The sequence below is a fragment of the Lipophrys pholis genome (genome assembly GCF_963383615.2).
Source record: "Lipophrys pholis genome assembly, chromosome: 9".
NCBI classification, from domain to species: domain Eukaryota; kingdom Metazoa; phylum Chordata; class Actinopteri; order Blenniiformes; family Blenniidae; genus Lipophrys; species Lipophrys pholis.
Genome location: NC_137639.1, coordinates 29,417,676 through 29,444,512, shown reverse-complemented (window position 1 = coordinate 29,444,512; position 26,837 = coordinate 29,417,676). Strand labels below are relative to the sequence as shown.

Genomic DNA, 26,837 nt, shown 5'->3' with positions numbered 1-26,837 from the left:
CGCTCCCTGCTCAGCGTTTCACTCACCTGAGCTACCTAGTTAGCGTCGATGTGAGCTAACTCCGTTGGCGAAGGTCTGCGCTCTACCGTTTTTACTGCTCAGCCTTCAGCAGAGATCCTATCGTTATTCTGATCAGAAGAATTTCCTCAACTGACTTCCAACGACTTTTATTTGAGGACTTTACCATAAGATATTCTCCTTGGAACTTTAAATTTGTAACCGATCACCTCAGAAATGTTCAGAATTCAGATTATTTGCCATTAAGCTTTTATGTGTAGTTCCTCACCACGTCCAACTCCACATTCTAATAAACAAATCAATAAGTTTCCAGCAGCTTGTTCTCCTATAAACCAGGTCTAAATCACCAGTTTAATTTCATGGTGTTGTTCTTGAAAGAAATGACTATAAACTTTTGGTTTTGGTTATGGAAGAGTTACGATAGTTTCTCATTGAATACAGGCATTTTGAATTTCTGGTGTAATATTTCTACATGAGGCTGCACGGTGGACCAGTGGTTAGCGCTCCTGCCTCACAGTGAGAAGATCGTGGGTTCAGATGATTTCTGTGTGGAGTTTTCATCTTCTCCCGTTTGGCTTTTTACAGTTTTCCGGCTTTCGCGGTGTTGTTGACCCTTCTGGGCCACCGTAGACCCGGATTCAGGGAACCTTACACACTCATCAACTGCAATTCAAACTTCTTATTTTCGTTGGCTTGTTTGTCTTAAAGGCATCACATCCAGCAAACATGACAATTTCTCGGCTGCTCCCCTCAGCTCTTCCCGTTCGCGTCATTTGATCAGATTCCTCATCACAGACAAGTTACAAAACTGAAGGACAGAAAAAACCAAAAAAAACAATAATTTGATAGATGCTGTTTCTGCTTTCGTCTGAATTAATGAGTGATTCAGCCATTAGACTGACCCACACAGTGCTGACAGGTAATATGTCAACATAATACAACAATAAAACGCCATCGGGATGAGCCTGTGTGAAAAATGTGAAAAAGTTATTTCATAACTTATTCCAGAAAGATCTGGTAATGAAAACACAGAGCAGACGTTATTTTCCTCTTTAAAAAAGTTTAACTTCCTGAAAGCATTGAACTATTTTTTTTTTTTTTCTGTCACATGATGAGCCGGTCCAGCAGCCGTCACAGATCCTTCCAATGCCCCAGAAAGTAGCCAATAAAGGTTTATCATTAACCTTATTAAGTCCTGTCATTTCTTAATTCTCCTACAAATTGGGTTTGTCATTAAGAATAAAATCAGAAATGTGTTTTAGGCAGTTTCTTGTCCCCGATTCGTCTTGAAGGAGATCTGGACAATGGTTTTTTTCTGTTTTGACTTTCCAAACCTTCCAGTAAAAAAAAACTAAACACTCATGGACACTTCCAGGAGTCTTCAAAAAAAATTAAAAGCTCAATGTGCAGTTTTCCAGGTCTCTAAAGCCTCTAAAGTCCAACATGAATGTCGACAGCCTCGGAGTAGGTAAGACCCCGGAAAATCTCCGACACTCCCTCACAGACGACCTGATTTACTACGATCCCACATAAACGTGCTAAATCGCATGTTAATGCACCACGAGTGACGTCACACGTCATGAAGGACGACTCACGCCGCCGCCACACCACAAAGTTACGAGGGAAAACGCATCGTTTTACATTTTCGTTTTGCATTGTGGGTGTTTTTACAACCTCACCCTGACAGCATGACTTTGAGGCGAATGCTAGTTTGTTAGCTTTCATGGTAGCGTCACCGATATCTCAGCTCGGGTCTCAGTATTGTGTCGCCACTCTGAAGAATTTTATTTTCTTTTTTTTTTATATTTATTTTCTCTGACCTTTCCACATTTTTCTTGGCGGTTTGGCCGAATTGGAGCCTCTTTGACTCCCCTACCTCCCCTACGTTTTCGGTGTTTGAACATATCACCTTGATGTCTGATCAGTGTCTATTTTAATCCAGTGGTTGTTAAAACTGCAGTTTGTGGACTTCATGTCAATAATTGTCTGTTACTGCCGTCGTCTGTTACGGCGGTTCGGCTCGGCCCTCGGGGGGGAAGAACACTTACAGAGAAAAACACACCGTGTCCCCGCGCTCCTTCTGAGGACGGGTTTCCATGGTGAGGCTGGATGAGAGCGCATTAAGGGGCATTGTTTGCATGAGAATGTGTGTGTGTGTGTGTGTGTGTGTGTGTGTGTGTGTGTGTGTGTGTGTGTGAGGACAGGCTCAGACGCTGAACATCCTGTCTGGTGTCTGGCGAAGTCCTCGCCTGAGCCACGGGGTCGGATATTATAGCGATATTGAATCTACAGATCCTAAGCTGCTCACAGGCTTCATAAGATAAGTATTAAACATTCATCCCCAGTGCAGAGCTGCCTGGTAACTGGAACACACACACACACACACACACACGCACACACACACACACAAACACACACAGAGGCTGACACACAGTGTTTTCACATGTGGATCGTGACGCACAGATTCACACAGCATAAGTGTGGCGTTGAGTTTGTTTACCGTGGAATCGGCAGTGATGGTGTTGACGAGGAGTTTGCCTTTGTTACTCGTACAGCTTAAGCTATCTGCACAATGAGGACTTGTGAGACGTTGAGCCATTCATATGCATGACAGTCAGCCCTCAGTGGTTTCTAAATTTGGACAAAGGCAATAGAGGAATAAAAAGAGAGAAAGGAGAAAGAAATGAGAGAGAGAGAGAGAGAGAGAGAGAGAGAGAGAGAGAGAGAGAGAGAGAGAGAGAGAGAGAGAGAGAGAGAGAGAGAGAGAGAGAGAGAGAGAGAGAGAGAGAGAGAGAGAGAGAGAGAGGTACAGGGAACATGAATACATATTTTTTTTTTCCTCTTTGTAACTGTGAAATGAATTCAGGGAAGGAAAAGCTTAATACTGGAGGGGGGGCTGCTCCTCTGGTTTTTGCACGTGTTTGCATACAATCCGTGCACTTCTGTGTTTTTACCAGCCCACTTCAGGTCAACATGGGTGGCATGTTGAGGGGATTTGGAGACATAGTTCATCCTCTATTATATTTTTCTCATATTGTTTGTGTATATTTTCTACCCATCATCCCTTATTGTGTGTGTATATGATCTCATACTGTCCTGTATCGTCTACATATCATGTGATCTTATAGTGTGGATATAATGTACTGGAATTTCCGGACTATAAGCCGCTACTTTGCTTTACACACTTTCAACCCTGCGGCTTAAACAATGACGCGGCTCATTTATGGATTTTTACGGTTAACAAGCTTCATGTCACTGATACATGGATGATGCGTTCAGGTGCATCACGTAACTCCGACTTTTCTCTTTTTTCTCATTTTAAATTTGGTGGGTGCGGCTTATATTCAGGTGCACTCAATAGTCCAGAAATTACAATATACCATTTAACATTTCAATCACATAATTTTGGTATATTGTGTCGACATTCCATTGATTTCTTTGCCTCTCTAATGTTACACATGGATATGATCCGATGCGGCTTCAGAGTTTTATTCTTTTCCTTCTTTGCGCTGCGCTCTCTGTGTAAAGAGACGCTTCACCAAAGAAAAGAAGGAAAACACAACAGTGCTTCTGTATATATGCGAAGTGTACGTAAGTGTGATTCATCTGGACATTTTTCACAATTTCTCAAAATCCGACACGAACGGCACCGATCTCCAGATTTACCACAGCTAATCCATCATGTAGGATGTGATTGTTGGTATGCTTGATATGGTCTCAACTCCAATTGAACTAGCCGAAGTTGGACCAACAGACACAGAGGTAATCTGATTACATGTGTACAGAGCAATCAGACGAGAACTGGATGAAAAATCCCGACCAGGAGGTCAAACTGGCTTCTTGTGTGTTAAGAGACATTAAAGAAAACGACGAAAAACAAAGAGTAAACATGAGAAAACCGGCACAATCACACAGATGTGTCGACGATCGAACGGGATTTGCACCAGAAACAGAACTGAGTGACATTTATTTACCGGGAATCTGCGGAGTCGAGGGGATAATCCCTTTGTCATACACAAGTCCGTGAGCGTCTGACGATGCTAATGATGACTCACAAATGTAACTGATGCAAACTCCCTGCTGTGTTTACTGAAGGGATTCTTTTTTTTTTTTCTTTCCTCCCATGTAAGCTTTAGTGAAATAAATATATTCTGTGACCGTGTTGAAATCATGTAGAAAAGGTGTGTGTGTAATTTACCTGTGGTCCTGCATGTCATTTCCCCGGTGGGTGGAGGATAAATCCTCTCCACGGCGGGAAGAATTCGTCATCCCCAACATTTCTGTGTTCAGAGGATCTGAATCTCTCCTGAAAGTGTTTTATCTGAAAGGTAAATACAGGAACTACACTGCAGATTTAAAAGTCATTATTTGGAGAAAACAAACATCCTAATTATCCGCTGTAGCATCCCACATCTTCTAATTCACTGCGTTCTGCAAAATGAGTGACAAATTACAAATAACACCAACTGTAGAAGCAGTAGATCGCAGGAGGCTCGCGCTCCTGTCGCTCCAGTGAAAGCCTGAAAACACGACATGGACAAGGATCAGACATTACATTGCAAAAATGAAAATGTTCTATTACAACAATTATTTTGATCTGGATCACCACCGAAATGTATTGGGTTCTTCCTTTGACGTTCCGCTCATTCGTTCTTGAGAAATCTTGTTAACGGACACATAAGCTCAGATGATTTTCTAACCTTCTTGAGGTAATAAGTTCTAAAATACTGGTGCAGAAATGCTGTGCATGAGCAAAAATAAATAGAAATAAGTTATAGCAGAGAATAAATGGAAGTTATTGCACATGTCCCACGTATTTAGGTCACGTGATCCGGTTCATTCAAGAGGCGGAGCTTTTCTGAGAGACGTCGAGCAATAGAAATGCAATATAATAATGATAATTACAACTTTATGGAACATGGACTCGATAAAGTAATAGACAAAAAAATTCCAGTGGGCAAAACACCAAAGGCCAAAGTGGCTAAAAAGAGAAAACATATATGAAATAAATCGGGCATCATTTTGAGTTAGAATAAATAAATGACACATAAAAAGTTAAAACGTCAAATGAAAGGAAGTCTATAAAAATGTTGTTTTTTAAGAAATGAACCCACATAGATGCTTTCGAGAGGATTTCTCTCCAGAAACAAGGATGAAGACTCTGCTTACGTTTCTTTTTCATGGATGAATGGCGCCCGCTTATGGCGTTTTATTTTTGTAAATCATGTCGACACATCGTTTGCTTCAATTCAATTGTTTTTTGTCGCGTAATATTCACACAGCAAACCTCACGTGGCCCAAAGTTCATTAGATTCATGTCACACTCTGTTGCTGTGAACTTATTAGATTGTTAAAATTTCACAGTTTGTAGCCGTGAGGGAACTCCTCATGAGGAAGACGCCTGTTAATCACGATGTTATTCTTAATTGATCACCTGCAAATCTCACGATTGGTTTTATACTGGCTAAACAGAGTAGCTCCTCGAAAGCGTTTGACCAAATCGAACTGACTGCCCCCCCCACTGTCGTTCTGCCCCCCCCTCCGCCTGCGCCGCCGGGTGAAAGTCTGCCCGGGTAACCACACAGGTAGGGACCGGCCTGCCAGCTGCCGAGCATCTGGCTCCGCCGGGGAAGAGCCACAGTCAATCCTCCATGTTAGACGACCTCTTCTGTCCCTCCCTCCGTCCCCCTCGCTGGACGTCCAACTCGTCCCGTCTGAAATATGAATAAGCTGTCAGCAGCATGTCTGGCACGCATGTTTAAGTCCTGTCGGCCGGCGTGGCGGGAAGCATGGCGGGAAGCATGGCGGGAAGCATGGCGGGAAGCGTGGCGGGAAGCGTGGCGGGAAGCGTGGCAGGAAGCATGGCGGGAAGCGTGGCAGGAAGCGTGGTCGCCAGTGGTCAGCCTGGCATAAGTGTATCGACGACGGTGTTACACTGAGTCTGTTGAATTAAGTCGCTATACATACATTTCATCAGTAAACTGCGCAGAACCTGCAAAAGAAATGCTTTTATTCCCAAGGAATGAAGTCTTATGACATTATTGGCTTCACCTATTAAGGTTGACAGGTTTTTAGCCTCTCGTCCTACAATCTAAAGATGTTTGTTCTCAGAAAAAACACTGAACCCCTGAACTTCTCCCAGCGATGAAGGATGGACACCGTGTGGTTTGTGTGACTGACGTGGCTAAACTGAAGTGCTTCGGGACCATTAAAACATTCTGCTTTAGCAGTGAAGTCCATTGATCTGGACCAAACTGCCGCCGCTCACAACACGCACGAGAGGACGACTGGAAACATGGCGGCGATTAAGTGACTCAGGAGAGCCTGAGAACGTTGATCCTCTCCGGTGTCACTCGGTCGCTGATTTCGGCTCCTGCCTGTCAGTTCTCTCCCTCCCCCTCCCTCCCTCCCTCCCTCCCTCTCTCCCTCCCTCCCTCCATCCCTCCCTCCACTCATGTGTCTTTCAGTCCCAACACTGTCACTCCGTGTTTCCAGTGTGACTGTATTTGCATCGCCTCGCCCTGCGACCTTGAGCGTGCGAGTCACGGGGGAGATGGAGAACAATCTCACCGAGGGTGCGCTGTGTTTTTTTTTTTTTTTTTTTTGCAAGTGTAAACAACTTATTCTCAGTCGGCCCGCCGGCGGCTCGGCTCGACTGCTCAGTCAACAGGCGCTAGATAATGTTTATTCGCGCGTGCAACCAGTGCAATACCCCCCCTCCCCCCTCCCGACAGACTCCACGCCCCCACCCCTAGAAACCCTCTCCTCCTCTCCCGTCAGTTCCTCTTCTTCCTCCGATGCATTATCACCAGAGACCGGCGGCTCCCTGCGGAGCAGCAAAACAGGAGGCCCACGTCCATCTCACCTGAGCGACACCCCGCCGGTCGGGGTGGGGGTGTGGGTGGGGGTGGGGGATACTGGCCTCGCCGCCTCTCCAAAGGATTTCATTCCAATTATACAGAGAGGGATAAGGAATGAGGTGGACGGAGAAGAGGGGGGATGAATGGAGGGTAAGGTGAACGGGGTGAACTGCAAACAATGGACGTCTGAGAGATGCCTTCAATTGAGCCTAAATGGGTTTTCACCGAAGGAGGGGGGGGGGGGGGGGGGGGGTAAAAGCACCTGTCGTCCTCTGCTCTTCCTCTCCGTCTTTCTCTTTCCATCTTCCTCTCTCTTTTTTCTTTTTCTCTCCAGCCACCTCTCACCCCTCCCCCTCCTCCACCCTGTTATTAGGGCGCGGTAATGAAATGTGGAGTGTCTTGTATTGGTGCCTGGGCCCCGGCAAACTGTATTAGTGTGTAAATGGTTTGGGAGTAATGAGAAAGCACTCAGGCCAGCTGGGAAGGCCGGACCGTGTGTGTGTGTGTGTGTGTGTGTGTGTGTGTGTGTGTGTGTGTGTGTGTGTGTGTGTGTGTGTGTGTGTGTGTGTGTGTGTGTGTGTGTGTGTGTGTGTGTGTGTGTGTGTGTGTGTGTGTGTGTGTGTGTGTGTGTGTGGTCGCGCTCGGCGTGCGTGTGCATCAAACGAATAACAAGAGACGTTGGGTGGAGAGGGGGTCCCGGCTCACCGGGGCCGGAGCGGAGCTTTCCGTCTCGGATGCCAATCCCGCGATTGTTAGCCTCCAACGGAGGAGAAGACGAGAAAATCTATTTGTTCAGCGGCGCGGCGGCTGATCGGTCGCCTCCAGCGGCCGCGTCAATGTCTTCATGTGGCTCGACGCAATTCAAGTCTTTCCAGGTGAATAATTTAGGCTGAGCAGAGAGATTTATGCTTCATGCCCTTACAATGTTAAACCGGTTACACTTTATAGGACACATGTTGAAGGACTGGAAGGTTTCACTTTGACATCGCTGGACGTTTCAAGATTTTTTAAAATTTAAAACAGGCTTAAATTCCCTTTGTATTTGATCAAGTCATCAAATATGAGGTCAAATTGGGCCCAAGCATTAGTGGTTATGTGATTATAGGAAGGATCTAATCTCAGTGTCCAGCAACACTTTACTTAGTTTTGAGTTTAGAAAAGGAAAATTAAACTTCTCAAATATGGTAAAAAAAAAAAAAAAAGACGTTGTTTTTCAGTCCCATTGGGAAACAAAAAGTATTTCTTGTCTTGTTTTTTTGACACACGATGGTGTAGTGCTTTTCTCTCTCACCTCACAGAAACACAAATCTCCAGTTTGAATTTGAGATTAAAGGCTTTTCTTCCTTCATTTCCTCAAGACATCACAGTTTCCATAGTCATAAAAAGATTAAGGTTAATTGTTCACTTGTGAATGGATTTCACTTATATTGTCATTTTCCACCGCTTGAGCAGTCGCCAAGTGGTGGTGTCAATCGCACACACATGCACACGCACACACACACACACACACACACACACACACACACACACACACACACACACACACACACACACACACACACACACACACACACACACACAGAATGTCAGTGTCTTGCTCACCTCAACTAAGATTCACTCAGACTCTCTTTATTGTCACTCCACCGTTTCTATGCAGTTTCCTTGGTCTCAGTGTGCTTGGAAATAGAACTTTGGAATGAAATAAAGATGGAGGGAGGACTCTAACAAAATAGGATCCTGGAGAGGAGGAATAACACAAATGGAATATGTTTGAATGAAAAAGGAATCCTGGTTATTTAAGATGAACTAAAAATAGATAAAACCATGACCGTTTACATTATTGCGGTGTACGGGGCAGCATGACATGAGCAGCAACAAATGAAAGATAGAATGATGGAGCGAGTTGGGATTGGAGTGCATCGAGGCTTATTGTTGAAGAACTAAGACCAAAGATGATGATGTGACTTCCTATAATCTGCTGCTCCCATCTTAGTGCCAATATCAGAGGTTGGGGCCATTCCTCCAGGGTCAGGCCCATTTCAGCCCGAATCAATGTAAACTGCTGGTCATAATGTAATGGCTGGTCTGTGCAGCTGTCTGGTTCTTTTCTCAGGTTTTTTTTTTTTTGTTTCCAGTCCCATAAGGGGAATACCTGCTCTTTTCTTTTACACTGCCTGCTTGCATAATGTATAAGTGCCCATTGCTCACACGAATGGCGCACACCACCGGCGATGTAATAAAGGCTCGTGTGTGAATGTGGCTGACTGATATCATTCCATTTCCTCTGGCCCGGAGGCCCGAGTAAAGAAACGAGAGACAGGACAGACACGCTCAATCTATAAATACTCTTTTCACGGATGGATCTCTTTTTTTTTTTTCCTTCTCTTCTCCACAGATTTGCTGCCTAAGTCGGTGGAAAGCGTCTTCATCTTCCAGGAGGCGAGCGAGGGCGAGCCCAGCGTGGCCGCCCCGACTTACGACGCCATCGTGGTGGAGCAGTGGACCGTCATCGACGTGAGTGGCCAGATTTTTCTCTTTGTCACGGTGTCACGGGTTTGAGGCTTTGGACTTTTACTCTCCTGTCACATCGATTGCTGTCAGTTTTTGGTGGATAAGGCGGATAAAGGCTCTTTAACTCTTATCGGACAAGTGACTCTATATCCTGGAGATCAGGAAGTCTTCCTGTGTCTTTGAGAGCAGAACAAGCTTTTACATGTAGCCCCACAGATTGTCTTTAAGAAAGGGACTCGAATCGGCACTACTTTGCTTTGGCAACTCTTCTCTTCTCCCTCATTGGAGCTCCAGTTTGATGCATTTCAGATCTGAAATCTTCTCTGCCACAGTGTTTCTCTTCAGGCTAATTTTGAACATCCACAGCTGCACTACCAGCCTTCACATCTTAGTTTTGTGTCATTGTCGGTTAAAATTATTAATTTTATTTAATTTTATTTAATTTAATTTAATTTAATTTAATTTAATTTTATTTTATTTTATTTTATTTTATTTTATTTTATTTTATTTTATAAATAAAAAAAATAATCTGAGCTGTCATGAGGCCTCTTCGGGCCCGATGTGGCCTCATGTTTGACTCCACTACAGGAGAGGATGAGGGGCGACAGATGAGTGTTAAAGACATTTATTCCATTTACAGAAAGACCTTTTAGCACATTTCCTCACTCAAGACTAAAGTATTATTTTGGAGTTTACTTACTATTTACCTTATTTTCTGGAGTATAAGTCCAGAAATCAAGAACTTTTTCTGTATTTCTTCGGCTGCTCGCACAACGTATATTAAGAAGACACTTAAAAGATGAGACGTTTCCTCTTGTAAACGAGGACTTAAGGCTGCTGCACACTGCGATTTTTGGCCGTCCCATACGAAAGATAACAATCGTGAGAGAATCGTGGCGATATCTTCTACCTCCTTTTTTGGTAGATTTCTCCCCAAACACATAAAAGCTTCAAGCCTCCGTTCATGTTTCTACGTGTTGTTCTTGATTCTTGAGATTCAGCTTGATGTCATTGTGCGATCTTCCCCACAGCAAACTTCATGTTTATTAGATTCCTGTTGTACCGTGTGGCTAGCTGGGAACTTTTAAGTCTGTAGGAGCGTTTGTATATCAAAATATACTGGTGCATACCATCTTGGGACCACTAGGTGTCACTGTCTGACGTCAGAATGATTACCGACTCATAGTCCAGAGAATACGGTAATATCCTGAACAGTGTCTTCATATTGTAGTCTTTACGTTGTATCTCTGGCCGACTGCGGATCTGGTCTTTTAGCAGTTAAATCGGGTGTCCCTTTGATAACCCCCCACCCCCAGCCCCACCCCCACCCCAACCACAAAGACAACCCTTCAGGCAAATCTAGCAAACCTCAATTTATGGGACTCGTGTCGCGGTCGCTCGTCTTATCGGGAGCAAACAAGCCCTTATCTGCCCTCCGATTAGCGTTTCTCCTCAACAACTTCCAAGTTAGAAATTGATTTCTGTCTGGGGTTGAAGGGTTTGCGGCCATTTCACCGCCTCCCGTCTATATGTACGTGTGTGTTTTTGTGTGTGTCCATGTTGGTGCATGCAGCTGGATGTGCATGTGTTTATGTGAGTGTGGATGAGCCGGGTTTTGTGTGTCTCTACGTGTTTGCAGATGCTATCTCTGTAATTGAATTCAGACTGGTTTTTTTGTGTGGTTTTTTTTTTCGGCCGGTGGCTGTCCAAGTGTGAAAGGAGACTTTTGTCCCACCTCCAATGTGGCTTTGTGATTGACCAGGTCAGAGCTTATGGCCACATGTGCCAATAAAAAAAAAAAGGTCCTGCAGCCGTCTGGTGAAGCCGAGATTCATCCGAGATGAATAGCAATACTGTTCCAGCTTTAATGGATTTCAAGGCTTCCCCGGAAACATCAACCATGAGTGACGCCAAACCAACAGCCACTGTTCCAGGAGATCCAATCAGCTCCTCCTCGGGGACTTTATCGAAAACTGTTTCACCCGAGCAATCTGCGCCGTGCCAAATCCGATCGACAACACACTCTTTCACAAAGGCTGATTGGAGCTGCACATCATCTCCATTATTTGTGATAACGGACTCAAATTGCTATGCAAAGTATTCTCACAGCTCATTATTGTTTCAGTGTCGGGATAATTACAAAGAAAAAATATGGCTGACTATTGATTGTGTGCGTTCTTCTTCTTTTGTTAGCCCCCCCCCCCCCCCCCCCATGGTGTTTTATTTATTCAAACATCTGAGCATTTTTGAACAGAACTTTATCATTTATACTGTCATCGAACGGAGCATTTATCTGTTACTCTTCAGCATTATTTGTTACAGTTGCAGACGACTGCTCGGCATATTTGCATGTGAAAAGTGCCGAGTCATCGCTTATGCAGCTGCAACAAATTCAAGGACGTTAGCGGTACGGCTCGTAATGGCAAATCTATTCATGATTTAACATTTTCTAACAGGTCAATATTATCCAGAGACACATGTGTAGCAGTGACGAGCACCGAGGTTCATGTCAGGTGAGGTACAGACATGAGGCACATTTACACACTAAAAACACAATAAATAAGCTGAAGTTCATCGTTCACTCGTCAGCTCGTCATCTCATGCCTTATCGCATACTCTTCTTCATAAGTACATCTTTTACACAAGTACAGATTAAATCAGGTTAAAACAAAGACACTGCGGACGTTTTTAATCTGCCATCACATTTAGATTGAGATTATTTCTATTATTCCATTTGCATTTTTTTCCTCAATAAAAATGATGAAACATGGGTAAAAAATAAGTTTATGTTTAATTTTTGTAAAATGTATCTCATATAACTGTGAATGTTAAAATATCAACAATATGTTGCATTTTTATACATTTTTGTTAAATTCATGCGTCAAACCCTAACTCTATTTTGCAGCGAGGTCAATTTCATATCAAAAGTTGAGTTTGTGGTGCGTTCCGGTGTTTCTCTAATAACAGAAGGTCTATTTGTGGTGCATTTATGTTTCTTTTTGATGCATTCGGGTGTCTATTTCGCCTTTAGCTGCAGTGTCATTTTCTAACGTGCTTTAGTGTATATTTTAGCAGAGGGTCAGCCTGTGGTGCGTTTAGGGGCAGTAATAACAGTAATCCAACCTTTGGTGCGTTTAGGTGTTTAGGTGGCCTCCAGATCTCATTTTCCTATCTTGCTCCTTTTAACCCGCAGTTACATTGCAACTTGCGTATTTTTCCCTGTTAATGTAACCCCCATATTTCACTTCAGCGATGGCAAAACCATGAATATATTCTTTTAACCCATGAGAGCCGATTTGCCTCTAATGAAACAAACTGTAAAATATGTAAACAACCATCAAAAGAATCAAGAAAAATAAATAAAATGTTGGACTGTGGTGCACGAGCAGATTACCGCCTGCGGGAAAACAACAACATTGATGCAAAGGCAGTCCAGGGGAGTGTTTAAAAAGACATGTATACGGGCAGTGCAGCCTCTAAAAGCCGCATTGATTATGCAGAGAAAGAGACATTCGGTGCAGCCAGAACACGCAGATATCACACAGAATCCTAAAACTGAGGACACACGTTTACCTGCACAAGACTTTTCATCCTCAGCCAAAAAAAAAAAAACCTGAATAAGAACTCTATGAATCACAGTAAAGTGTTTCAACATGAATAACTCATGGAGAGTCTCTGCTCCGAGAGTCCAATTAGGAGCGGCTCCTCATCTCCGGTGTCCTTTGGGGGAATCAATACAGACGCTGCCTTCTAACTAATATACTCAAAGCCCTCTTCTCTTCTGTGGGGCTTCACCTGAGCGATAACAAAAAACACATGCTCAGCCTCAGACTCTGGCTATAAGAAAGGTTCTAATGTGTTTGGTGTGTCATGAGCCGCTGCAGGAGAATTTATTCATCCCGTTTTCTTTCTGTGTTCGGATAAAACTTCAGCTTATTTACACAACACTGGTTCTGTCAAACAGCTTATTTGTTCTCACTATGAAATGAACTAACATTAAAGGTCCCATATTATACAGTATTTCTTTTTTTTAATCAATTAATTAAATTAATTGGTTAATATGCCGTATATCCATGTAGTTATAAGACATTGTTTATCCTTTACAGGTTTTTTTATTCATTTTTATTATTGTTATTTTTAATCCATTTTATAATTATTATATTATCTTCTTTTTTTTTTTAATGGGTCGGTGTATAAAACTAAAGCATCCATTTATGCCAGTATTTAGTGAACTTGGCCGTATTAAGGTTCAGTGAGAATGTTAGCTTTTCCATGCGCTGTATTTCTGCCACGGTTCCAATCCACTCCGATTATACAGTTTTTCAACTATTTCACATCAGTGTCAGAGGTCCAATAACATTGTATTCAAAGCGTTTTTCCCCAAATCCAGCCTTGCTCCTGACTTTCAACCTTTCTAAGGCCCACACGAGCCAAAACAATCTTTTTTCTCCCCGGCGTTCTCAAATAAAAATTCCGTCCACACGTCACTGTGAACACGGCTCAACACCATGCCTAAGGGCATGTAGTGCATATTCCAGCCCTTTAGGGGCGCTGTGACTCACCAAATACACCAAACACGCAGAAGAAGTCACGAAGCACATAGAAATATAGAAGCAGAATCCTGCCTCTCCTGCTTCTCCTCGAGAAATTCCAACATATCACCTTATTAAAGCTGCGAGTATCAGGAGCTTCTGCATCTCGACCTGGAGCATGTAGTCCGCCATTGTTGTGGTTATTATGTGACATCGCAGACATCGTTTTCCACAGATGTGCATCTTTGTCCATCCACACCTCAAAACCAAGCCGGCGTTCACGCTGGGAACTGTGTTTGAAAATAATGAATTATTGCACATGGATGATCGGCCAAAAACGATCCTTTCACGTGAAACGGCGTTGTCGTGTGGAGGCCCTAAAAGTCCCTCTAGTGAACTCTACTGAGAACAGGCAGTCTGTGTCCATCTGTCCACGTCTACTCCAGGCCCGTCTCTGCGAGAAGAGCTCTCCGGTGTTTCAGATTAAGTGGTTTCCCTGTTGACTGGTGACCCTTTAGCATCTTTCGTTGTTGCTAATAACAGACGTTAAAAACACGACAGAAATCCGGTTGAACGCCGCTAAGCAGCATTTACAATGAAGTTTCAGAATGTCTTCTTTTAATATCTGCTGTTGCCAGCAGCAACGATGGACCCTAGGGGAAGTTGGTCACAATTTATCCGGGAAACCAGTTCATCCAAAACACCGGGACAATGCCCTCATGTTTACAGTGGATTAATCGCTGTGACTTGTATAAACGCTGTCGTTAAACCAGAATCTGAACCAGAAGGAGAAGAAGGCTCCTGAAGATGACGACTTAAAAATAATGTCTGAATAAGGTTACTTAGTGTGGTTGTATGTGTTGTTGCAGTCGCTGCCAAGTAACTAACGCTAACTCCTGCTGACTGTTATGGTTTTTCAAATTATACAGAATTTATTCAGTATAACAGTAATCTTTTTAAGTTTTCATCTACCTGAGGGAGAGTCGACATGAGTATCCACTACCAGAGGGAGGGGTTACTTCCCCCAGTGAGGTCATCAGGGGAAAATTGCAGATTTCCCTCTATGAGCAAGCATATGCAAAACAAAACGTGGAGCAAGCAAATGAGTAAGATGACAGACTTTCTTAACTTCTGGGGCCTCGTACACAGGCCATAAGGACATACTGCTGTTTGAAAACCATATGGGAACATGACAATATTTTTGTGAAACTTAAGAAATGCACTCATATATGTACTATATATACTTATTAGTTGTTAATCGTGACTCTCCGTCTCACTACTTCAGTGAAAAAGACTTTACAGAAAACGTTAGAACAATTAATAGCAGTGGAAAAGAAAGATATCCAGGTTTCTGTATCCTGGCATTGTGGGCAAGGAAGCAGTGTGAAACGAGTAAAATAGATAACGTTGCTGGTTCTGCTGCATCAGTTTTAATGTGTTTTTTAAACTCTCCTCGGTGGATTCGACAACGTTGTTGGAGCGCAGCGTTAAATTGGTTGAGTGCTGTTTTCAGTGGACACCAGCTATTTCCACTGTACAGCAGCGCGGAGGATCGTTTGAGAGAAAATTAAAATCAAACATCCTTTCTTTTATTTCCATCCTCTTACTTCCTGAGCTGCATTTCCCTCAGAGCATCCCGGACTTGTAAATATGATTTTATACTTTGTTGCCGTAGTTTGTTGTGCAAATGTTCTCGGGTTTGACGGAGCTCTTACAAAGCTACCCCGGCCTCTCCGAGCAGAGCGGATTGACATGTTAACAAGATAAACCGTCCCGTTAAGAGGAGAAACCATCGTTCTGGAGGTCCAGAAATCAATACTTAGACACAACATCCGACCCGTCCCCAGTAACAGACCATTTTTTTTAAGGACTCAGTTTACCCGAGTCCCAACGGAGTGCAATCACATTCGGCGCCGGCGCTCAGTCATCCACATGATCCCGGCTTTATGTGCCTTGTGAGCGAGCGCCGGCTCATTTCAGTGAAGGTGAATGGAGTTGAGCAGCACCAGCGAAAGTCCATTCACTTTCATTTCAGGGGTCATAACATAAATCTCCAAAACCCCAAACCCCAACACATAAAAATGAAATTACACTGCATGGACACACACACACACGCACACACACACACACACACACACACACACACACACACACACACACGGGAGGGGGTATATAAGAAAAAAATAAGTCTCATTTTTGTTGTTGTGTGCGACTGACTGACCCTTCGAAATCGCTCTTACCAAAGCAATAACAGTGGCACCGACGTTTGTTACTCTAATTAGGTGGAGCAGAAATGCACCTCGGCTTGGATATTGCACTTATTTTACAAAAGGAGAAAGAGAGAAAGATAAACCTCCACAAGAAAATGGTTACTTCTGTGCGGTGGTTACAGCATTTTTACACATAACTGAGAAAAAAAAAAATGATAAGAGCTCCCTGGTTACCACAACAAACGTCTTGTTTGTGGGAATTATCAGTGCTGCCGGCACATAAAAAATAATTGTTGTTTTATGGGTATTTGGTGGTGGTGGTGGGGGGGGGGGGGGGGGGGGGGGGGGTTGTTGTTTTTTTCTTTCGCAAAACCATCTAAAGCTGAGGGAACTGTTTAAAGGGATAGTAAAGGACACCAAGTTATTTTCTCAAGAAAAGGTTTTTTAACAGGGACACATCGGTACCACTTTTTTAAAGGACCAGTACTAGTACTAACCTCTAGTTACTCGTCAATACAGAGTAACGATATTTAAAAAAAAAAAAAGCCATTAGGCCTAATTCACAGTCCTCGGCGCTCCTCCAACAGCTGAATGAGACATCTCTACTTGATCCGTCGATTTCCCACTTGCATGCTGGGTAAATTGCGCCGCGGTGCGTCAGCCTGGAGCGGCCCTCAGCTCGTTTCAATACAATAGAATTCCGCCAACTGTATGCAAATGATGCACGGGGAGCGGAGGTCCGACGCGTCACGAAACTTTCATAAAACGTCTAAACTAGCTTTGGTGGAATCCAAACGAGGAGAGATTCAGAAACTACAGTTTAGTACTTAGAAGTACTGTACTTAGAAATACACTGGACAGTTTTAGTAACAAAAGAGAACGTTTGTGACCGAGCCGCCATCTTGGTTTGGTGTAGGAGCAGAGAACTACATGCTACATGCTACATGCTAAAGAGTTTCGGGGGGGGGTCATACACCAGCAATGCTACATGCTACACATGATTAAAGTTATAACTCACAGCAGCGCATAGATCGTGTTGCGGTTAACGGAAAGCCTCTTTCTATCTACACACCACCTAGTGGCCGGCAAGTGACACACCTACTCTGTGTGCGATTTTCAGATGCGATGCGTTTCCACGCGAGAAAAATACTTTTACAGCCTACAGTACGCATGGCGCAGTGCGTGGCGTCCCTCTACTCACCGCCCTCTTCCTCAGAAAGACAAGCCAGGAACTCAACAGGCGGTGGCGTTTGAGAAAAAGTGTGTTCCTGGTGAACGACACCACAAAAGTTCTTATCAGCGGGTTCAACCTGAAGGGATGGCTGTGAAAAGTCAAAGCAAGTGAAAGCAGCTTAACAGCGCCAACACTGTTGTCATTCATTCCCCCCCAAAAAATCTCGCTTGCTTTCTTTCTTGGTGTTGAAGTGAAGCATTTCACAGTTTCCAGCAAACTGAATTACGTCTAAAATAGGATTAGGGCCACACGTCACAGCACCAGCCTGGCGGGGAAGAATCTTTGAAGAAGCTGGTTTAAGACACGGACGAACGTACCTGACATATTGGGTTTGTGTCGAGTCGCTCCGATCCTCTGGAAATCAGGTTCACACAAAAAGTGCAGTGGTTCCTGCTTCGTTGAGATTTTAAAGAAACAACACAGATGGTTCAAATAACGGGGTTGTGTTTGTTGTTGTTGTTGTTGTTGTTGTTGTTGTTGTTTCTTACCAGAATTGCCGTATTTGGGGCCTAAACATGTTTAAAAACTCACCAAATCTGGGAAATGTCATTGTCTGCAGACATGGGCGGGGCAAATTGGCTCCACATCGCCGCCTACAAAAATCAAAAATTCATGAAAAATCAGTGTCTTGACCTCGGAGAATGAAATGTGGTCAGCATGCAGAGCGTGGTGAGATAATCGGATGTGAACGCTTGGACTTTTCGTGGGAACAGGAATGTCATGCGTTACACTTTCATGTGCCGTTATTAGCCGGTCGACCGAATTAACCTAAAATGCGATGATATAAATCTAAAGATATTAATGATGACTCAGGGGAGAATTTGTCAGTTTTCGTCAAAGGGCGTCTCCGTGGCGAGAGTGGAAGTGCGAATAACCATTCAGCACTGCTTTCATTTGAAATGTTTTGTTCTAGGCATCGGGAGTCCTTATATTGAGATTGTCAACATCTGTTTTTCATAACTTGATAAAAACCAAAGAAGACACTTTATAAAATCTACATCCGACCTGAGAAATTGATCCGTTTTGAAGGTTCCTGTATTTGTATTTTACTGAATGTGTGTCCAGCAGGGAATCCATGTTGGAAACCAGTGCTATGCATGAGCATATTATTCACGCTCTGCATACATGTTTGCGTCCTGTCCGTGTGTGTGTGTGTGTGTGTGTGTGTGTGTGTGTGTGTGTGTGTGTGTGTGTGTGTGTGTGTGTGTGTGTGTGTGTGTGTGTGTGTGTGTGTGTGGCGGCCACATGCTGTTCAGAGAGCAGCCGGATCGTTAATGTGAAGCGCCTCGTCCATGATATCTCTGTTCTGTGTGACTGAGGTGAGAGAAGAGCTGACCTACATAGAAGGAGAGTAATTTGCGCCGTCCCAGAGTGAGAGATCGCGGCCGTTCTGTCAGACGAGGCGTCGATGGCGCTCCGATAGCTGCAGCTCGGAGGGAAAAGCTTTCAGGGCGGACGGCGCAGGTTTGGTTAAAAACAGTATAGTACACACTAGAGATGCTCCTATAACACTTTTTGGAAGGAAGCAGTACGAGTACTAATCTTTAGCGACTTGCCGATACCGAGTACTGATGCGTAGCCTTCGCATGTGCCTTAAAGGTACCATATTATACCGTTTTTCAACAATTTCCCAACGGTGTCAGAGGTCCAACAACATTGTATTCAAAGTTTATTTCCCCAAATCCAGCCTTGCTAGTGAATTTCAGTGTAAAAGTCCCTCTAGTGACTCTACTGAGAACAGGCTGTTTCTGTGTCTGTCCACACGGACATCAATGTCGCCAGATTGGTGTGGAAAGCCTCTTAAGCTTACCTTTTTTTCTTTGTTTATTTAGTGCATATGCCTCTTATTCTTTATCACACATATAATAGTTTAATGGTTTTAACATGAGTTTCTATGGAGGTTGAGATTTTGGGCTGTTTTCTTATTGAGGTTTGCATACTTTACTTTCTGTTTGGGCTGGAAACAGTGAGTCAGATCTGGCAACCCTGGAGGAAGACTCAGCTTCCCAGTAACCGTGTGCTCATGTTTACGGTGGATTATGACTCGTATCGAGGCTGTCGTTCAACGACACCGATTTGAACCAGAAAGTGGGGAAGGCTCCTGAAGATGATGAGTTAAGAAATATTGTGTGTCTAAATATTTAGCCCATGTTAGCTGTAAGGGTAACTTCATGTTAAACTGAATTGATTCAGTATATCAGTAAGGCAGAGCTCCACTACCAGAGGAAGGGGTTATGTCCCTGTATGACATCATGAAGAGAAAATCTCTGAATTGCCCATTTGAGCACAACACAGTCACAATAAAGTGGAGCAAGTACACAGGCGATGGGGACACATGTTACTGTTCGAACACCATTATAAAGTGAATTTTGCATAATATTGGACCTTTATCGTGAGAAGGACATTTAAAATGAGCCAGTGTGGTTTAAAGAGTCCTTGTAACCTAGAAAAACATTTTTGTGTGAGCTCGCTAATGCAAGAAAGCAGTAAACAGGAGCCACACGGAGGGAAACTAAGGGAACAGTGAGAAGCGATCTTTTGTTTTCCTCACCGCCTCGTCGTCTTTTGTCAGGTAACGTGGCTCAGATTTGACTCAGAAGTAGGTTAATGCCTTATAAAAGCCAGAGATTGAAATCACCCTGTGAGCTTTGTTGCTGTTGCAGTAATCCAGTTTCAAGGTGGAGAAAAAAAGGTCCTCAGGTGAATAGAGAACAGCTCTGAATAGACAGATTGATAATAGGATCAAACATAGATAGAACTTATTACACCAGAATAAATGGCAAATATGAGACATTTCTAATGATTTTGAAAATGTATCAAAAAGCACAAGTAAAAGACCCCCTGGTGAGATTATCTCATCAAATTAAGAATGAGAAGTACATTTATAAATATCACTTTAAGAAAGGCGGATTATGGACCATATAGCAACTAATATTGGTCATAATGACCAATAATATAGTTATGCAGTGAAAACAAAAAACACTTACACACACACACACACACACACACACACACACATATATACATAGAAAATTACATTTGTTTGTTTTATTTACATTTGTAATTACATTTTCAATTTAAAACAATGTTATTACTACGTGAGCAATAGAATACCTTTTAAAGTTATTATTGGCAAAATGACTGGTCACGTTGTCACGTATTTGTGCTTATTACATTTAAAATAGACAAAATTGTCACGTTATTGAACATTATCACAAAATAGCTGGATAGAGACCGGATTTACTGAGATCCTGCATGAAGTCTGCTGACTTACATCCTGACATAAATTCACTCCAATTTCTGTTTGCATGTGATTTACAAGGAATCACGGGATGAGAGACGTCAAGCATTTTAATTACAGTTGATTCATCATTTGTATATATGTGAAGGGCAATATATAGCATCCTTGCTAGTTATTTATACCCCGACAAAGCTAGCTGAGTCAATATCCGGAGGAGAAATTGGCCGTATTCACATCAGAGGCCAGAATAACTTCCTGTCAATAAGCTGTCAGACTGATCAGATGGAGAAGTGTGGGAAATATGTTATTTGATATATTTTTTAATGCTTTGGGGAAAGGCTGATGACATTTGGATGAGGCGGTTGCAGTGGAAGCTTAATCTTCCGTTGCCGTGACAACGCCTCAGGTTGAGGGAGCCTATCAGGAGCAGCGTCCCCGATGCCCTTTTTTAAAAAGGTATTTGCTTCATCATTACCGGACTGAGTCTGCAAACCTGTTGACCTCCACAGTCTGCTCAAATAAAAAATAAATCCAGCTATGTTCAGAGGCGGCGGAAAGCAGAATGATGGTTTGTTATGTCTTGTCTTGCAGAGTCGGTCATGGGGGTTGAAAGAAAAACAGTTTGTGTTGACTCACTGAGCGCACCTTCAACTTCAAGTTGACCTCAAACCCCCCCCCCCAAGACCCCCATCTGCTGGGGAGACAAGCTTTTCTCTCAGATAATATTTCTCAAACATTCAGACACAATCTTAAAAATGGAATTGAATTCATGCAAGAAAAATGACCTGCAGCTCACCGAGGTAGAAAACCAAAGCTCGTGCACATCGATGCAGTTTATGTAGTATTTATTTATATTATTATTATAATGTATTTAATTTATAAATATACTTATTTAGCACATTTTTACTATTTCGGTTACATACGCTCACATATAAATGCAGACTCACAACATTTCAAGTGAGAATGCTTGTCCGTTTAAACGGAAAATGCCGAAATGCTGAAAACGATGTAGTTAGCATGCCAGGCCACCAGTGGGGGCTGTTTGCTATGTGGTAAAACCACAGATGCCTGTACGCAGAGAGCAGTGTGCTCTACAGGCACAGCTCAAAAAATGTGAATATCATGAAAAAGTTCAATATTTCAGAAAGTGGAACTCGCATATTATATAGAATCCTTCAACATAGATTTTAATATTTCAAAACCTTTGTTACTTGTAATTTTGACGATTATTGTTTACAGATAATGAAAACCTAAATTTTGGTGCGTCAGAAAATTTGAATATCACATAAGATCAAAAAAGGATGTTTTAAGCACAAATGCCAGGCTTCTGAAAAGTATGCTCATTTCACTTTTCACTTCACATTTCCAGTATTTGTAGTAAAGCTATTTGGAGCTGATTCCTGTTGACGGTCTATTACAGGACAAACACAAATTGTTGTGAACTGTTTGTGTGAAAACTTCTTGGATGTAATCCACACATTCAGCTCTGCTGCTCAGCCACAACAAAATGAGACATTTAAAAGGTATTCCTTTTATTCCTAACAAGAAATTGTGCATACGAACTGAAATTTCTGCGCGCTATCGTAGTTTAGTTGATTTCATTCATTATCAAAAGAAAAGAAAAACAAACGATTCAATGCAAAACAATACAGAACAAAAGTTTGCAAAACATAGCAGAACAAAGGTTGAATGAAAGGGAGCAGAAAGAAGGTTGACTTATATACTCTGCCCCTTTATCTCAGTTAATCAGTTTCCATTTCAAATTAAAAGCAAAGAGCAATTATCAAACCAAATTATTATAAAGTCTGAGGGGCCTACAGAGACACTTTCACCTTTATCATAGTTATATTTCAAAAAAAAAACAATCAACCAAAAATTTAATAAAATAAAAAAACAAACACTTTGACTCTCCCGTGTCATTTTATTGTATTTCAATAAAACCCTTGTTTTAATCGTTTTTTGTTTTTTTTATCTACCGTCTGTTTTAGAATCTTTTCTAACTTTTGTCCTAAATTTTGTTTGTTTGTTGAAGATTTTTGTACCTTTTAGATTATAGTTATTTAGTTATATAGTTACTTTCTCTTTTTGCACATTTATTTTGAACTTTGATGGGAAGAATTTCTTTATGATGTTTATACATAATCTACAGAATACTTTAATCTACTATGTCATGAAATTTTAAAAATTTTAACTGGCTGAATAACGACTTTGTTGGATGTCTGTATATTTTATAACTAACATGCTAATGCTGACATGCTGTTTTTAACTCTTTGTGGAGGCGATTTCATGGAAAAATATACAGAACTATGGTTTGTTTTTGTTTTTTGTTTTATAATAATAATATTTATTGTTGTTGTTGTTATGAAAAGCACTTTGGCTTCAGTGGCTGTTGTTTTAAAGTGCTCTTTGAATAAAGTTGAGTTGTCTTTATACATCAAGTCTCAAGCATTTGAGCCTAATGTACAGTTGAACGACAAAATAAAAGAAAAAGTGGAAAGAGGAAAAGAATGAAATAAAAAAGCACTGCTGTTTGAAGGTTCTTTGACCCAAACCTACGTGTCCCCTGTCCCCTCCTCGCCCGGCTCTCCAGATAAGATCCAATACAGAGATGGAGTGTGATTACTTTGTGTTCAGGCTTTACTGGCCTGCTGCAGCGCCGATGCGGCTGCAGCATAAGTCAGGGCGAGTCGAGGTTTCTCGCTCCGGGGACTGTGATTAACGCTCAGATACTCCAAACAACAGTCGGCCATTACAGAAAAATTATTTCTCAATTTACTTTCTGGGCTTTGAAAGCAGAGCTTCTTCTTTTCTTTTTTTTTTTTTTTGTCTGGGATTGCGTCCAAAGTAAACCAAACGAAAAATGTAGATGCGCCTTCCTGACGGAGGTGACGGAGTAAAGCCTGGATAAATAATGTCTGGGACTCCGTCTTCTGTTCTAACAATTAGTTTGTTTTTTTTACCCGGCCAGAACCCGATGTGTTGCTGCTTTAGGTTTCCCCGTGCACGTTCTGTCATCTCGCTCAATAAGAGTCCCGGAAGAAAAATGTGGAGTCGAGCGATGAAGTGGGTTCTAGGTGGGGTTTTTTTTTATAGTTGAAGTTCGTCCGGGAAGGCGGCGAGCGCCGCATGCTGATCAGCATCTCCACAAACCGTCTCTGTCTTTTGTGCAGCGAGATCTAACAGCGGGAGGAACCGCGGCAGGCGAGTAGGGCCGCTGCGGTTCTCCTGCTTGTCATTGTCGGAGGAAAAGCGCCGGCAGCTCGAGTGTCGAGTCGAGTAACGTTCTTGTTTTCATCGTCACTTCAGGTCTCAAGAGCAAATTGTCGGCTAAACACGTGGAGACCATTCCGGAAAGATCGTCCGTCTCCTGCACCCACTTTATTGTTTAAGGTCGTCGGGGATTAGCCACCGTAGCTTTGTTTTGGCGTTACCAAGGTTACTGCAGATAAATACCTGATTACACTCGCCAACTGTGGATTACTGGAGTTTCTTTACTAGTTATCTCAAATGAAATGCAACGTAAGAATTAATGACTAATGACCAGTCGCCCCTGCTGACGTTTACCAATTTTAGTTCTGGATTAAAGCGACGATGCTCGTCTGGTAAACAGGGGTTTAGTGAAATGATAACTGTGAACGGCCAGCGCTAACTACAGCCGCTCACCAGCGGTTCTCATGTCGACGAAACCTCAACAAGTGGAAATTGAGTTATTAAGCTGTTCCTTTATTGAGTGTGAGTGAACTGCATTTAGCTCTGCGGCGCGGCTAACGAGGGAAGTGGAGGTGAGCAGCCAAAATGATAATCCTGAATCAACCGGAGAGTTGAGTTATGATAACGGGCGAAAGAGAAATGAAAGAAACGACTGCACGACTTCCTGATAATTGGAAAATTGATGAGGGCAGAAATCAAGAGGAGATAGAGGGCTGATGTCGCATTTCATTAGCGTCTGGGGGGTGGGGGGAGGGGGAGTGGAGGGGGGGGCGCGCAGAAACCCTTGTTTCAGGAAGACAAACACACACACACATACACACACACACACACACACACATACTGTTCGGTTCAGGATTCTGAACTTGTGAAACTACTTTCTTTTCTTTCTTTTTTTTTTCTACGAAACCCCAAATTCCACCTCCACCTTGAGGGAAGCATGTGACCCGCCCACTACAAACAGAACTTAAAGCAAAAAGAAAAGCAAACTGAAGCTCCCTTGAGTCCGAGTTCATATCTTTAACTTCTTACGTGTGACCTGTGTTGTTTACCTCTTCTAGAACTGCTTCTCTTCTGCTTTTAGACCAAACAGAGTTGGTTTTGCTCAAACGACCCATGTTGACATGCTGTGGGACCTCTAGTGGCGGGAATAGGAACAGCAGGACCGGTTGGTTGGGACTGTGATGCAGTACAGCAGTGCAGTAGCAATGATCAGTTCTAAGGTTTACTGTTCAGAATCAGAACTGAGCATTCATCCATTCTTTGTTCTGTCTTGTTCACAGTCGTAATGACAACGTTACTGAAAGGAGCAGAAACCCAGTGAGTCGCATTCAGCGACATGTTCTTTGTAACGACACCGAGAAAAGTACAGCTCTTATCCCCGCCGCCGCCGAGACTCAACCTTGTGTGTGCTGGAAGTGCGGACATGTTGTTCCTATAGAGTACTATCTTTTGTTGTCTCGGGAGTGAGTAGATATTGGAATGTTGTTTTCATTTCCGCGTGAGGATTAGCAGCGACACGAGGCACTTGGAGCAAACTGCTGACTCACCACTTGCACACGGACCTTGACAAACATCTCTAGGTAAAGAATTGTTCTTGGAAATCTGGATCTAACTCCTGCTAACACCCAGATTATTAATCCCTGTTACATATTTTCATTAAAAGTGTGTTCAGCAGTATTAGGACGGTGGGGAATTTCCAAGATGGAGAAATCCATGGAGACGGAGCATTTTTAACAAGTTTCGTTTTTCCTCCGTTTCCATGAAGATGGAGTTGGAGCATTTTTTTTTTTAAAGGTGCGTTTTCCTCCATTTCCATGGAGACGGAGTCACTGCATTTTTAAAAAGTTGTGTTTTTTCACTGTTTCCATGGAGACGGAGCGTTTTTACAAAACTTGCATTTTCCTCCGTTTAAATGGAGATAGAGTCGGAGCGTTTTCAAAAAGTTGCGTTTTCTTCCATTTCCATGGAAACGGAGTCGGAGGGTTATTGTTTTCAGTGGCTCCGAACACGGCTGTTGTGTAAACAGACGTCCAAAATGCTACTAAGGTTTTGCGTCTTCACTTGAAAACGTCGTCGTGGAAACGGGAACGCAGTTTTACACCTTGATGAATCTGAGTTGCCTCCTGCAGTTAGAGGTGGTCTCGATGACGGAGGCTGAGGAGGCGGGTGTACATCACATCCAAGTCTCTGCCTCGCCACGGCTTTAATTAGAGAAGATTTTCACACTCGGCGGCGGTGTGACGGCTGATGTAGCGAGAGTAGGTGTGATGTATTCTCACGCCTGGGCCCCGGTGCAGTGGCATTATGAAGAGACTCTGGAGTTCTGCGGTGGAGCTCCGTGCGAGCTCGCCGCCCTCTTGACTCATCTCTGTACTCGCACTTTGCCACCGGGGGGAAACGCCCCCGGAAATAAGGAAAGGAAGCGTAACGCTGTGACTCACACTCTGACTTTCACATGAGGTTTCAATCTGCACAGCTTGTAGAGAACACGGAGCCAAATCCTCGGAGGTGTCCAAATTATTTCAGATTTATTCATTTGGTCAATTCAAACTCACTCATTAACATCAGATACTGTACAAGTTTTTGAAGTTTTTTTATTCTTTTAAGCTTTAAGTTCGAATCGAAATCGATTTTTTCGTGTTTCGCTGCAGGTGTTTGAAATCTGACACGCGTTGGGGTTTTTAGTTTTCAACTGAACACGGTGCCAACGGAAAACCACAAAGAGTTCCTGTAAGAGCAGCGTGTGTGTGTGTGTGTGTGTGTGTGTGTGTGTGTGTGTGTGTGTGTGTGTGTGTGTGTGTGTGTGTGTGTGTGTGTGTGTGTGTGTGTGTGTGTGTGTGTGTGTGTGTGTGTGTGTGTGTGTGTGTGTGTGTGTGTGTGACGCCCATTTTCAAAAAAAAAATAAAAAATCTTCCATTGTGTTTATTGTGTCCGTTTACAGGACAACGGTGCTCAGTGCCACTGGGAAAGCATCTTTTTGAAAACACTACGTAAGCGTCTATATGTGTAAACAGATGGGAA

The 26,837-nt window shown here is 42.9% G+C and overlaps 1 protein-coding gene across 1 annotated transcript in view; it reads left to right on the top strand.

The window, feature by feature from the left end:
- rftn1b (raftlin, lipid raft linker 1b) overlaps nt 1-26,837 on the top strand; it is a 142,512-nt gene that overhangs the window by 104,553 nt on the left and 11,122 nt on the right. The window contains exon 7 of the mRNA XM_080471775.1: nt 9,274-9,392. Within this exon, the coding sequence (XP_080327901.1) occupies nt 9,274-9,392 (119 nt within the window). The remainder of the gene's footprint in view (nt 1-9,273; nt 9,393-26,837) is intronic.